General features: G+C 19.0%; 1 protein-coding gene across 1 annotated transcript; it reads left to right on the forward strand.

The window, feature by feature from the left end:
• Positions 1-1,852: 1,852 nt before the first annotated feature.
• On the forward strand, positions 1,853-4,029 carry LOC129606952 (uncharacterized). The gene is made up of 3 exons (XM_055517601.1): positions 1,853-1,882; positions 2,068-2,872; positions 2,945-4,029. Exons 1-3 carry the CDS (start codon positions 1,853-1,855, stop codon positions 4,027-4,029), a joined length of 1,920 nt encoding a protein of 639 aa, XP_055373576.1.
• The last annotated feature ends 12,521 nt before the right edge of the window (positions 4,030-16,550 follow it).

Consider the following 16,550-nt stretch of genomic DNA (forward strand, 5'->3'; position numbering starts at 1 on the left):
AGTCACATTTACAATTTTTTATTGAAATATTTTCAATATAATATATTATTATAACATTATTTATAAAATTTCCTTAAAATTTTAACTTTTTTTTTTTATTGCTATTATTATGGTTATTTTAATTAATAATAAAATAAATAATAATTAAATTTTGTTTTGCTGAAGAAAAATTTTTATTATTATTTTATAATATTTAATTTTTTTCAATTTTACTAAAACCATATATTTTTTTGCAATAAGAAGCTATTTCCTACCAAAAAAAAAAAAAAATCAATTACAAAAAATAATTGCAAGGAAAAAAATAAAAATTTTAGTTGAAATTTTTAAAAACATAAAATTCTTTTATTTTATTGATTATCTTCAGCTAGAAACATAATTTTCTACATCATTCCAATTTATTTTAATTTCAATATTTACCATATAATTTACAATAAAAAAAATTTACATTTATAAATTAGATATTTTTTTTTCAAGAGTTTGCCATTTTATTTATAAAATAAATTTTATTTTATTTTATTTTTTTTTATTTTAGTAATTGTATGATTTTATATAAAAAATTTAATTATTATGTGTGTATAACATTCAAAATTAAGACTGCATTTTAAGTTCTTTTTTATCATTATATAATAATTTTGTACAGTAAAACTTTTATACAAGTATAAACAACTATAAAATTAATTATTTTCATTATAATTAAGAAATTAATAAATTATATTCTAATATGTGTGTGTATATTAAATACATAAAACTACTTCTAAATCAAAAAATGAATGATTTTTAAAAAAGAAAAAAAAGAGAGGAGGGTCATTTTAATATATTTAAAAAAAAGTGTTTTTTTTTTTCTTACTTTTAAATTAATTCAAATAATTAACTATTACTTCAAGAGTATGTGAAAATATACTAAACACCAAAATTCTTTAAAATAAATTTTGTATAATAGGATTTTTAATTATATTTAAAAGTCTTCTTCAAAATAACAAAAATTACCAATGCAAATATGTAAGATAATTTAATAATTTTATTATTTTCAAAATAAATATAGTTAAATTGATTTATTTTTTTTGTAATCAATCAAAAAAATTAATAATGAATGATTCAATCAATTGCTTTTTAATGCAAAAATATCATTTAGAATCATTAAAAAAAATTTAAAGTACTTATTCATTAATTAACTACCCCGTACGGTTTTATATTGTTTTTTTAATAATCAAAAAATATGGGAAAACTTGCAAATTATTTGCCAATCATTTAAAATAAAATTGATGAACGCTCTGTTTAATTCTTTTTTTACTAAATACAAAAAAAGACCCTTTTTTTAAATATATAGAATGCTTTCTTTTCTCTTGTTTTCTAACATTAAATTTTCTAATAAATTAATTAGTGTTGCTCTTTACAAATTTCAAAATTGAAAATATTATTCTAAATTTTTAACAAAATTTTTCCAAAAAAAAAATTCTGATATATTTTGTTTCTAATTATTTATATATAAATAGAATTAATCATTTAAATAATAAAGAATTTAAAAAAAAAATAATATTATTAAGAATAGATTTTATACAATTTAGAAAATTAAAAAAAAAAAAAGAAATATATACAATAATAAAATATTTAAAAAAATTAATTTTTTATTTGGTTTTGTTTTATTCACTGTTTTGATTGATTTTCTCAATAAAAAAAAGCATTGTGTGAAATATTGCTTGCGTGTGTGTTTTTTTTAACTTTTTCAATAATTACGACTTGTGTTTAATTTTATTTTAAATTATTCACTTATTTCTTTGACAAGCGTGATCTACTACTCGATATCTTTCTACTAGTAACCTGTTTGTTTTAGTATTTGGTTTCTTAATAATTAATGCAAAAAGCATGCTTTTTTTCCTGTTATGTACAATTTTTTTATCTAATATTCTAAATATACATAGTTTAATTTTTTGTATTTTGTATTCAATTAATACGTGTTTGAATTAGTGAAAAAAAATGAATTTCAAATAGAAAAAAAAATTATTGTAAATAAAATTTCATATAATTAAAAATAAAATACAAATAATTGTGAAAAATAAAATCCTTCAGGATTTGGGTGAATTCAACATAGCAACATCATCTTTACACGCTCTCAGTAATAATATAAATTCATCGAGATCTGAAAAACAGAGTCCTCATTCATCACCAAGATTAGCACGACGAAATATTGTTTTGAATTCAATCGCCAATAGTTCATCATCATCATCATCAAACTCATCAGCATCTTCAATAGCAACAGGTGTTAACTCATCTTCTGCGGCAGTATTATTAGGAGAACAACAGCAACAACAGCACTTACAGCAACAACAACCATCAGCACCATCCTTACATAGCGTAAATAATGGTATTTTATCGAGTATGGTTGGCTGTTGTTCCTCATCAATAAAAACATCTTCATTAACGCCAGCGCCTTCGACCCAAATATCTTCATCTTTAGCGTCGGCTTCATCATCTTCATCATCATCATCATCATCAACAACATCAGCAACAACAGGCGCTTTAGCATCATCCGGAACAAATTTAAATCGAATGAGCGCTCCTATAAGCTCAACATCGCAACAACAAATAGTTAATAAAATTCTAAATAAAGCAATATCCGCTGAAAATAATTGTGATGGCTCTTTGGGAAATAGTTCTTTATCATCTTGTTCTGCTACATTAGCACAAGTACAATTACCATGTGATATATCATCTACAACATCATCATCATCATCTTCATCTGCTATAATAAGTGCACCATTAGCTCCACCATTACCACCTCGAAAATCTTCTCCCGGTATTGATAACTCAATTAATATTCGCCAACTAAAGCCATCAATTTCGGGTATTGTTTCACCTACATCAAATTTAATTAGTTTGAACAGTAATAATAATGTTACAACAAATAAAAATATTTCTTCGACTATAACTGAAATTACAACGTCAGAAATAGAAGTGCCGAAAACAAATGCTCCACCGATACCAAAACATAATGTAGTTTTATCCTCATCTGCTATATCTTCGACATCTTATCAACAACCAAATACAGGGGTTTTACATAAAACATTACCAATGCCGAGTAATGCAAATACAAATGCTACTATTAATATTGTTGATAATTTATGTGATAACATTAAACAGACAAATATTTCAAATAGTGTTGCCGGAACAAGTGGAAGTGATAATAATGCTCAAGTTTTACCAATTAACCTTTTAGATGATGATAACGATATTGTTGTAGGCCCAGCTGAAACAATAACCGGAATAATTGATACTCGACCATTAGAAGCAAGAAAACCAATTATAGTTTCAATTCAAAACAGTAATGATAGAGAATGTAATTCTAGATCAACAAATTCAAATAACGTTAACACAATAAATGGTAATACAACATCTTTACCATCATCACAAGCAAATTTCAATTCCGGTAGATATCAATCATTTCCAAATGCTTCATCAAATCCAATTTATAGTCAAGAATATCAACAACACCAACAACAGCAGCAACATCGTCATACTCCGGTACCATATCAAGGACAACAACAACAGCAGCAACAACAACAACAACAACAATATCCTTCAAAATCGATAACCATTTCACATTTTAGTAGTGCTAGTACAAGTTGCTGTAGCAACATTAATTCTAATTTATCTTGTGCAAATTCTTCTTCCAGTACCAATAATTTATCATTAACAAAAAACTCTTCCAATATACAATATCAGTCTGCATCCCAATTAAATAATTCAAATAATAGCAGTAATCATATAATTCAACAACAGCAATCGCAACAGCAAAAACATCAGCAACAACAACAGCATACACAACATAATCCATTGCTATACGAAAATGTGACAATCACTAATAAAGACTGTAATGTCCCGTATGAGAACATAAATTTAGAATATATTGCAAGATTAATGAAAGAAGGTTACTCAAAAGAAAATGCAATTACTGCTTTAGGTATATCAAGAAATAATATTGAAATGGCATGCGATATATTACATGAATTCGTTTCAAAGAGTAGCGCTTAAAACTTTAAAATTTTCAAATCGAAAATAATCAAAATCTAGGAATTTAGTAAAAATCAGAAGGAAAAGGAGTAAATTATAAAAAAATATAAGGAACCGAAAACAAAAAATTCAAAATGATAAAAAAAAACCAAGTGGGACCGTAAAAACGTAGTTTCAAGTATTTAAAAAAAAAAAAAACACTGAATTTTGAAGTGCATGTTCAAAAAAAAACATGTTTAAATATAAAATTAAAAAAAAAAAACAAAAATCCATAAAAAATTTAAAAAACTCAAATATTCAAAACAAAAAAAAAGAGGCTGTTTTTATATCATATTTATATATAAAAAGTATGATGTAAAGTGTGAGATAAAAAAAAATTAAAATTTTTAAAGTTAAATATCAAAACAAAAAAATTTTTTCTTTAGATTTATTTCAAAATTTCCCAAAAATTTTTATGAATCTTACATTTTAAAATCAATTTCTATTTTGCTTTTATTAATTAGATACCTAAAACATTGTACAATAATGTATTTACCCCAATATCACAATTTATAATAAAAAATTTACCCCCATTAACACAAATTATAATTAAGAGTAATTATTCTACGCCTCCAAATTAAAGCGCCTCAATATTGAAATAATAATAGAATTAAAAATTTAATAAATCACTAAATGTAAAAATCATAAATATCATTCACATATTTTAAATTTTAATAAAAGTTTCTTATGTTTATAATTTATATGTAGGTCTATTATTTCGCTATTCAAAATAATTTGAAATAAAAAAAGTCGGGAAAAGCATTATTTTTATGGCTCTAAAATTATGCATCTTTTCTGATTTTTATTCTTTCAAATTAAGAAAACTTTTACTAATGAAAATATAAATTTTGCAATCAATTTAAAATACAATTTTATATATTACATAAATTATGTAATAGAATATTATGGGATTTTGGGGTATATAATCATTATTGTTAGAAATTAAAAAAAAAAAAAAAAGAAGTATGTTATATAATAATAAAAAACGAAAATACTGAGATGAAATACAAATATTTGAGAGAAAATAGAAATTAATATAACCATTTATCTATACCAAGTTATTTTCAATTAATTAAAATCAAAATATTTAAATAATTAAAAATGATAACATAAATACAGGATGGTACATAAATCTTTCTTTTTTTTTAAACTTATGTGATTATGTTGAGAGTAAGCATAAATTCAACACCCATAATTCTCTTAGACGCATGACCTAATATAATTAGAATTTTAAATTTCGAATTTCAAAATTGATTTCACTATTAATTTTACAAAATTTTTTAATAATATTCCATCTTAAGTGATGCGTCTACGAGATTATGAGGAAAAAATTTATTAATTGTTAAAATATGAAAACTAATAATATTAAATACATAAATAATGCAAATTACAATATTTTCCAATAATAATTGTTTCATCCGAATTCTAAAGTGTAAAAGAAAATCTAATCTTATGTTAAACATAATAGTTTCATTTACATTATTTTAATTATTAGTATTTATACTAAATAAATACAAACCCTGAGTTCGAAATTGTAGTATTATTACAGCCAGAATTAAGCTTATAAATGTCAATTAGTGGGTTCTGTATTAATATGATATTATTACAATTCCGATGTCAGGGTAAGTAACCAGATTGGGAGGTCGGTCAAAATATTTATAATTCACTTAATGATATTAATTCAGTTTTAATTTAATTTACCATATAACTCGTCAACTTGCATTACAACCAAATAATTTAAAAATTAAGAGTAGAAATTTAAAAAAAAAAATAATAAATTTTCTTGTATTAATTAATCACAAAATAAAAATTCAAAAATAATATTCATTTTTAATAATTAAATGTTATCATCTTAATGTTATTCGAAATATAAACGTGTCCAATTAAATAAAATATAAACCCATTAATTAACTGCATTATTTATTTTAACAACATGGAAAAAAAATTTATTCTTATTTTATCTAGAAACAAACAAAAGCACAATACTAACATTATTAAATGATAAAATTAATTAAAATTTAAAATATAAAATCATTTATATTAATACTCAACAAATATAACACTTAAATATAACAAATCACTGCCCAGTACGATAACAAAGAAAAAAAAAATAAGCGAAACTTGAATATACAAATTAATTATTTTAGAAAAAAAAACAAAAATGTACTTTAATATTTTTTAAAATATAATTAATGTTTATGTATTCTTATTGTATAAAATTCAATTTTTCAAATAGTTTAAAATGATAGTCCGGTGCGCAACTCAATATTTTTATATACATATATATATATTTATATACAACGAAATGTATTTAAAATATTTCAAATTAAAAAACTTCTTTTTGTCACATTAAAAAAAAAATGGTAACTATCATATTAAACTAAGTAAGAAATAGTTTTTTCATATTGGTATTAAATAAAAAATTAATTTACGATATTTGTCGTAAAATCAAATAATTTATTTTACGACAAATTATATTATTTATTAGTACTCGCAAATTAAAGAGTTATTCAAGATAAATTTAAATTGGAAATAATTTACATTAAAATTATTATTCTTGGTATATGAGTTTAATATGATAGAATCGTTTAATATTAAATATTTATAATTGATTTCAGCAATGAATTTTAAATATTAATTTTTTGTAACTTTTAAATTTATATATGATTTTTTTTTTAATAGAAGCAATTTCTTATTTTAATTCATTTACAGCATAAAATATTATTCAAAACAAATTTGAATAATTTGAACATTTTTATTTTCAATTTTAAATGAAGAATAAACTAAAATAAATAAAATACAAATAAAATAAATAAAACTTAATTATTTCTTATAACATAAGCATTAAAATTAATTAAGAAAAAATAAAAATTTAAATACCTTAAAAATGCAAACAAATATTATAAAAATCTCTCAGTATTTTCTATATATATTTAAATAGATAAAAAGTGTGTTAATATTAAAAAAAAACATTTATTATTTTTTATAATTTTATATTTTTTTAATTATTTGACAATTTAATTTTTGGACAAGAAATTTTTTTTAATCATAAATTGCACATATAAAAATTAAGATTTGTTAATTATTTATTTAAATCCCAATATTTTTTAATTTTTTTTTGCTAATTATAAATTTCTTTAGCTCACATATGAGCAATGTCCCAGTTTTATATTGAATTTAAACAAATTTTATTGTTTACCATTTTTAAAATCTGCTTTTTCTCGAAATTCCATTAAGATTTTTTTTAGAAATTCAACACCCAATCATTCATAAAGCTCAGAAGCAACTTAATTGGCAAATAAAATTATTTTAAAAATGAGGTTTTAAAAAATAAAATTATTTATTTGACTATAAAATTAAAATTATTTATTTTTAAAAAAATTTATTAAAAAACAAAAATAAAAAACCTTACGCATAATTTTAATATATAAATTGGAATATTAAAAAAAAAAAAATTTAAATTAAAAATTTTTCTTGTTCAAAATATTTATAAATTCAATATTTAATGTCGAAAATTTGATGGTAAAAAATTAAAACAATTTTTGTTTTTTAATCATTAGAAATTTAAAACAATTTTAGGAATTTATAGATTATCGTATAGAATTGTAGTAAAAAATTAAATTAAGTCATTTGTAATGAAATAATAATAATAAAATCTTGCATATTTAAATATTTTTCCTCCCAATATTGCAATAATTTACATAGATATATTCTGTTTATATTTTTATATTACTATGATCCAATAAAATTCAAAATCAAAACAAAATTAATTAATTTAAAACAAATATAACAATTTGAGTGTATGTATATCAGTGATTCTCTAAATATATTTTAATAATATTTTCATTCTTAGGGCGTTTACCAGAATTTCGGATCTAATATCAATTGAACTTATTCAGTAATTAAAACTGTATTGTTGAATATTTCAAATTAATGTTAGATAGGTCAAATAAATTTTGGTAGACGCCCTCAATAATTCTGTATGTAAAAAGCGTTATTACTTATTTTTTTTGTATTATCCTTAAATATTAATAGTATTTTTTTTTAAATAACATACTATATATGTAATTTTATTTTAATTTTTAATAAAATTTTATTTACAAAAAAATAGTATTGAATAATTTGCATTTATTATAATATAGGATTTTATTTTGTAATTTCATCGAATTCAATTGTTGTAGATATTATACCTTAATTATTTTTTATATTAATTATTATTTTTGTATTTTAAAATTTATAAATAATATGCAATATATTAAATATAATTAAATTTTATACAATTAATTATTACATAAAAATTGTTTTAAAACAATTAAAACTTATAAGAAAAAAAATATCAAATTAATGAAATTTAATTAAATAAATAAAAGTTTTATAAATTCTGTCAAAAATCTTAATTATAATTCAAACGCTACATTAAAATAGAACTAATATTATTTAGCAATAGAAAATTAATAAACTTCAACTGTAAAGAAAGTAACTAATTTAATAATGGGGTGAAATATCACAAATTGCACGTACTGTGTAGCTTTCCAAAGCTGCTTTAAATGTCGCATTGTTGATAGAAACAATTTCTTAGCATTTTATATTCGTTGAAGTATTGTCATCTAGATTTACTTTGGGAAATCTCAAGATTAATATTAATTGATCAATGTACATCCAATAATTTTATGAAATAAATAGTTCAAGCCTTTTTGAACGTTAATTTCTCCATTGCAAAAATAGCAACCCAAACTGACATTGACATCTCTAAAAAATTAAACACGTAGTATCAAAATTTAAAAACATGAAACATTGCAAACATTGCTAACTTATCTAAAATAATACAGAAAAAAAATATTTAATATTTTAATTGTCGATATTTGAGAATCACTGATTATTATTAACACTATAGTAACATCGTTATATATCGTTATATACCGTTATAATTTATTTTGAAAATATAATATTATTTTTTTAACTTTTTTTACACATATACATAATATTATTATAATATGCAATTATTATAAATAAATAGAAATTAAAATAATTATGAAAATTTAAATAATAATTAATAATTGTAAATAAGTTTTATAAAATAATAAATGAAAAAAATAAGGAAATTATGTGTAAAAATTCATTGACAATTACGATTTTCTTTTTTTATTATTATTATGTTAATATTTTTTTTTTTGTTTTTTTTTTTATATCAAACCAAAAATATTTAGGTATAAGAATCAAGATTAATATAAAAGAATTTTAAAATTCTTTTTAAAAACAGAAAAAAAATAGTCATATTTAAGTTGTATTTAATTTTATATTAGTTAATATTATATTCTTTTATTATAATTTAAATGAATAATATAAAGTATAAAATAATTTATTATGTAAAATATAAATACAATAATAGGTCATCTATCTAAATGTAGATTTAATTTCAATTGAATTTATTCAGCAATACAATTTCAATAGCTGATTGAGTCAAATTGATGTTAGACCTGCATTTTGGAAGACATTCATATTTTTTCCTCCAAAATCATTTCAAAACATAAAAAAAAAAGTAATCTTCACTTTCCAAATTGGCATCAATATGATATGATATACAATTCGCTTAATAGATTCAACTTTCTGATTTCATTACAAGTTCACCAATAATCGAGTTGAGCTAAAATAAAAAATTTAATTTAATATGTATATCATTATATATTATCATATTATATTTAATTTAATATGTTAATTTAATTATAACGCATTACTGCATGTAATTTAGTAATTTATAAACTGAGTTATGTAGCAATACCAGACTTTTTCTTTTTGAGGTGTCAGGATTTCGTATACATATACCTTTGTACAATGCAGTAAAATACGATATTAATACGCAATTCAGCTTATAAGTATATAAATTGCTTTCTTATACTTATAAGATGAATTGTGTATTAATACAATTTAGCTTATTGTATTAAAACACAATTCAGCTCATAAGTATATTAATTGCTGAATAGTATATTAATAACGATATTACTACGAATTTTAAAAGTCAAGAATATTTTAAATGTAATATCAAAATTAACATTTATATCACTTTTGAATATGAATAAAAAATAAAATATATTTATAAAATAAATAAATTTCATTGTGGTTTTTTTAAGTGATATTTAAAAATTAATTCTTTTATATATATTATATTTTTAATTATATATAAGTGTATATTTATATACTAATAATAATAAAAATATTGTAATGAGTATTTATATATGTACAGAATAAATTTAATAAATAAAATAAAAAAAAAACTTTGATTTTATTTTGACTTTATTTTATATATAATCATTATATTATATACCTTATTTGAAAATTACAGTAATATCGTATTACTACACAATTCAGCAATTACAACTAATAAGTTGAATTGTATATTAATAGAATTTTACTGCGATTTTGATATTAGGGATACCTTGACTTCTAAAATTCAGAAATATGATATTAATACAAAATTCAGCAATTTACACTTATAAGCTGAATTGTTTATTAATACCGTATTATGACGTTTTGGAACTCAAGGATATTATAAATTATTATAAATTATATTGGAACTTTTACTATATATATATTTATATATATGCGATAAATTGTCTTTATTAATAACAAAATAAGAAAATTAAAATTTATATAAATTTTAATTTTCTTAAATAAATTATTAAATTTAGTTAATAATTATAAAATAATAATAAATATATACTTAAAGAAAAAAAACTCTCTCTCTATATATATATAGTACACTATGTAATATATAGAGAACTCAAACTAATTTCTTTTATTATTATATTAATTTAAGTATAAAACCATATTCTTATTATGTAACATGTTGTATATACATGTTAAACTATATATGATATTTCAAAAAAATATTAAAAAAAAAAAAAGTTTCTATAATTGAAACATTTCAAGGAAACAAAGTCTCTATTTATATATAAGGACTCTAATTTAATGCGAATTATAAAAGAAAAACTGTTATTGAATTTATTAATAATTCTTAAGGTATAATAATTACAAAAAAAAAATTAAAGAAAATTAATTAAATACATTCAATAAATATATTTATAAATTAAGTATATGAAACAATTTTACTATCTATATATTAACATGAAAAAAAAAAATTAATTTAGAAAAACTTTGCACTAAATATAAATAAAGAAAAAAAAATTTCCTTTGCACATCGAAAATTTTTTGAAAATTTTGTAAATTCCATACACACAAATGAAAAAAAAAAAACAAAAAAAAAATCTACAAATCTATTTGAAATAAAATTAATTATGTATAAATGTATAAAAAAAAAACAACAGCAACATATAAAATTTATAAAATATTGAATATAAAAAATATCGATAAAATATAATTTTAGTAATAATAAAAAAAAATAAAAAAAAAAACATTATTCATTTATAAAAATTTAATTTAAAAAAAACATTTCTTTTTATTTGTGTTTGTTTTATTATAATTTTTTTTTATTTTTCTCTTCAAATACGCCTTATATATTTATACCCCATTATGATCTGTTTTATAATATATCCATACATTATATTAGGTTTACTTAAGCCCATCATAATAATTGCCTAACGTTAATTTCATTTATTTAACGCCATACAAATTTAATTGCTGAATAAACGAAATATCGCAATAAAATTGCAATAATATGTTAGCAAAACAAATCAACAAATTACAAATCAAAAAAAGAATTTCTGTTGATTTAATACTATGTTTTATTGTAGTTTCAAATTCAAATTATGTATTTCAATTAATATAAATACATTTTAACTTCCGAAATGCAGAGTAATACCGTATTAATATACAATTAAGCTTATAAATGTGAACTTTTAAATTGTGTAGTACCCTATTATTGCATTTTGGAAGTCAAGCATATATCTTCATATTTTATTTCATAATTAAGTATACTTTAATAAACATGTTTTGGGTATTGAAAAGTGTAAAATATGGATGTCTACTAAAATGCAAATCCAAAGTCAATTTAACTTATTCAGCAATTAAAATTGTTATAATGAATAAATTAGCGTTGGATTTGCATTTTTGTAAATGCCATATGACTTAAATTTTTCATACTTACAAAAAATCTTTTGTGTTTTGAAAATTTTTATTCATTGTCTTCATAATTCTAATTTCAACTTGAACCATTTCAAAAAACCGAAAAAAAAATTAATTTTCGATCAATTTATGAAGCGCTATCGCCCATATTCTTCTCGCACAACATGCAATATTCAATATAAAATATTTTAAAATAAATTATTTGAATGAAGATTTCTGAAATTATTTTTTTTTCTTAAATTTGACACTAAATTATTTATTTTTTTTTTTACCTAGCATCTTACACTTACAGAAATTTTATATCTCTTGAAATTATATTTTATTTCATTTTAATTTTTCTTTGATATTAATTAATTATATTTTATGGGCATTTATCAAGATGCAGATATAACGTCAAATTTATTTATTCAACAATTCTATTAAAATTACTGAGTAATTCAATTTAACAATACATCTACATTCTTGTATGGACGTCCTGCCCTGCCCTATGTATAAAGCATAAAACAACAGATTTAAGGCCCCATTATTGTAAAAAAAAAATACATAAAAATTTCATTAATAAATATTAATATTAATTTACATAAATTTATTAATTATTTTTAACAATATTTCTTACTTATATAATTATATAAATTACAAATGATAAAAAAATAAAGTTAATATTAACCAAAATAAAACTTTATAATGTAAAAACTAGTTGTATATATTACTTAATTCATTACTATATACATACTTATATGAAATAAAAATTTATAATATTAATTATAAAATATTCTCAAAATTATTATTATTGTTATATAATTATTTTTATTATCATTATTAATAATTAATAATGATAATAATTATTATTATTATTATTTCTATTATTATTATTATTATTATCACCATAATTATTATTATTAAATTTTTAAGTCTTTTTAAAATATACACATATTATATACTATACTGTATTTATAATAAATTTATAATTATTATAGTTATAAAACACTGAAAAACGACAAAAAAAAACTGAAAAAAAATTAAAACAAAAAAAAAACAAAGAAAAAAGAATTATTTAAAATGAAAAGAATTATTTTTGATATAAAAACATATAAAACTTAATTAAATAGAAAAATAAAACAAAAAATATAATAAAATTAATAATTAAATTATTTATAATTAAAATATAATTATTATATAATTAATTATCATTTTCGGCAGCTATTTTTTCGTATATTCGTTTCGTAAAATTTATTAAACCATTAACATATTGTAATTAAATAATATTTAAAAATCCAAAAATAAATTAAATTTATCTTTTAAGAAAAAAATTAAAGCGTATATATAAATAATTAATTTATAAAATATATAGAATTATATTATATAAAGTAAAATCAAGAATAAAATGCTAAGTAAAGAAATTTAGAAAAAAAATAAAATTAATGAATAAAAAATATTAAAAAAATTAATGATATACCTACTTAAGCTATATATATAACTTTAGCATATAAAAACTTAAAATTAAAAACTTAAAAACAAAAATAAATAGAATATAAAAATAGCAAAAATATAAAATATTTAAATATAAGTAGTAAAAGAAGAGTATAAGTTACTACAAAAACAAAAAAAAAAATACTAAAATAATATTAATAATTTTTATTTCAGTCATTTTTAATGTTTTTTTTTTTAATTAAGAAATTTAATTCATTATTTTTTAAAATATAATGTTTAAACAATTTCACTGTGTTGCAAAGAGAAGAAACTGAAAAATTTAATAAACTATGTCTGTAATGTACCCTTCCAAAATCATAAATATAAAATTTCATTCTATGTATATGTACATATATACTTTTTCTATCTTAAGTAGAAAATATTTATATTTAATATAAAAAACAAGTGGCATTATTATTTAGAAACATAATTCTGGAATCAAATATAACAATTTGAGGCAGATTACATGATTTTACATGATGACTTTTGAATTATTGATTGTCATATGTTTCATTTACCTTACAAACAAAGCTTGTTTCGCGTAAACAAGTATAATAAGTTCACGTTTTAAATCGGTTATTTCATTAGTAGGCTCCTGTTACTTTGAATGTAGGTTTTTCAGAAATTGAAAAATTTGCAATAAAATAAATTCAAATTCAACTGCAGAGAAAATTAAATTAAATTCGCTACATTCTATATAAAATATATATGTATGTAAATATAATTAAAAATATTTCTTTCATATAGAAAATTAAAATTTTTTACATAATGTGTATATATATATATATGTATTTTTGATGTCCTTTTGCAATTTTAAAATAAAAATTTTTTTTATTAAGTATATACAAATTTATCAAGTATAATATATTTATATTATGTATGTTTGTACATTTAAAAATGGATCCTATACTACTCATGCAATGTATTAATTAATTTCCCATGTAACATTTTATTCGCAGTGATAATTAATTTTTTTAACTTAACAAGTATGTGTAAAATTTATTTTATTAAAAAATTAAAATTATTATTGAATAGAAATAAAATTTTTTATATAAAATCGAATTTCTTTGTATATACATATATACAGTTCTATAATTTTATTTAAAATTTTAAATCAACATTCCTCTATCATTTATAAATTTTCAAGTTAAAAATAAATAAATTAGAATATTTTATGTTATCAATAAAAATTAAAAAAATGTTGATAAAATAAAATTTCTTGGTTTAGAAATGTTGTATAGGTAGGCATAAGGAAAATAGAGAAAAAGATAAAATTGAATGATTTATTCCGCTAATACGAGTACATATAATAGGATTAATATATAGAATTACAGAAAAATATTAATTATAGAGTAAGTAGTTATATAATTAATATTCAAGCTTGCATCAATTTCTATCATTGTATTGTGTATTATATAAAGTTTTTGGATAAAATATGATAAGAAGGATAAATAAAATTTATCCTTTCTATTTACTACTAGATTTTATTATTAAAAAATTATGATTATATGAATTATTTTATTAACAGGTATATGAGTTTATTTTAACATCTTATCTCCTGCATGTGTCCAAAAATGCAAAATTTTTGATTTTCCTTATTTAGCAAATGATTTAGTTGAATTTAGTTTAGCTGAATAAAAAAAATCAACAACAATTTTACATTTTTTAAAAGGGGTGCCATTTTAATTTTTCTCATTTTTGAAAATTTCCCTGACGATTCAGTTAATAAGTGCTAATATTATTAAATTCTGCACTGGACATAGTATTTTTTTATAGTACAAACACAATTCAAATCCTTATATAAAATTTGCATATAAATTCTGTTTAATTTTTGTATAAATACAATATTTTTGTTTTTTTCTTTAATTTTTTCCAATAATAATTAGAATTTTACAAATAAAGGATCCTTTATTGTGTTCCCACAAAAAAACATTCAACTATATATTCTTATATAATATGTATATTGATTACTATATATAAATTTTTAAAATTAATATTATATTTGCATACTTAAATAAAAAAAAATAAAAACAAAAAAATTATATATTATTACTATGTTATATAATAAAATAATTAAAAATAAAATGGCAATTAAAATTAAAATTAAAAAAAAGTTTTTTATTTTAAAATTAATTTAAATAGAAAACTTTCGTGATCAAAATAATAATATAATAATAATATTAATAAAAAAACAGAAATACATAAAATATAACTAATTAATTTAAATTTAAAATAAAAGTGAAAAAAATAGAAAAAAAAAAAACAAAACTTACGATAACAAAAAAAATGCTACTTAGGATTAAAAATTTTGAAAACTAAAAAATTAATTATAATATAAAAAAAAACTATAAACATTTTACTTTATAAACATTATATATAAAATAAAATAAAAAGTTATGTAATTAAAATTATATAGGTATATATACAATATATGCGAGCATATATAGATAAATATCTTATATTATGTATAGGATTATAAAAAAAAAAAGAACAGAAAACTTACAATTATTTCAAAATATTAAAATAATTCTTATATAGAAATTAAATGTATAATTATATAAAAAAATACATGTATAAATATAATTATTAGTCATATATTAAATAATAAAATAACAATGATATTATGATTATATTATAAAATGAAAAAAAAAAAGAAATTAAAATAGTAAGGAAATAAAAATATTTATTTAACAAAAAATTAGAAAATCATAAAATCTTTTCAATTTTAATTTTATATTTCTTTTAGGTATAATAAAAATATATTTCTCTATGTACCTACCTACATATAATTAAATTCTAAAACTTAATGAGTCTTTATATAAAAGAAGACATACGGTTCTTATTTTCCGATTTCCAAATGAAAAAAATTTACAAAATGGTGGTGAAACATTCAAATATCCATAACAAATGAGCGTAAATTGAATCTTCCAGCAATAAGTTTGCTTCACCAAAAT

The sequence above is a fragment of the Condylostylus longicornis genome, unplaced genomic scaffold (genome assembly GCF_029603195.1).
Source record: "Condylostylus longicornis isolate FDR11 unplaced genomic scaffold, ASM2960319v2 ptg000022l, whole genome shotgun sequence".
Taxonomy (NCBI): Eukaryota; Metazoa; Arthropoda; class Insecta; order Diptera; family Dolichopodidae; genus Condylostylus; species Condylostylus longicornis.

Coding starts and splice junctions, on each gene's coding strand:
- LOC129606952 (XM_055517601.1), top strand. CDS start 1,853: ATGCAAAAAGCATGCTTTTTTTCCTGTTAT. Junction 1,883..2,067: donor CATGCTTTTTTTCCTGTTAT/GTACAATTTTTT, acceptor AAAATCCTTCAG/GATTTGGGTGAATTCAACAT. Junction 2,873..2,944: donor ACCTACATCAAATTTAATTA/GTTTGAACAGTA, acceptor TTACAACGTCAG/AAATAGAAGTGCCGAAAACA.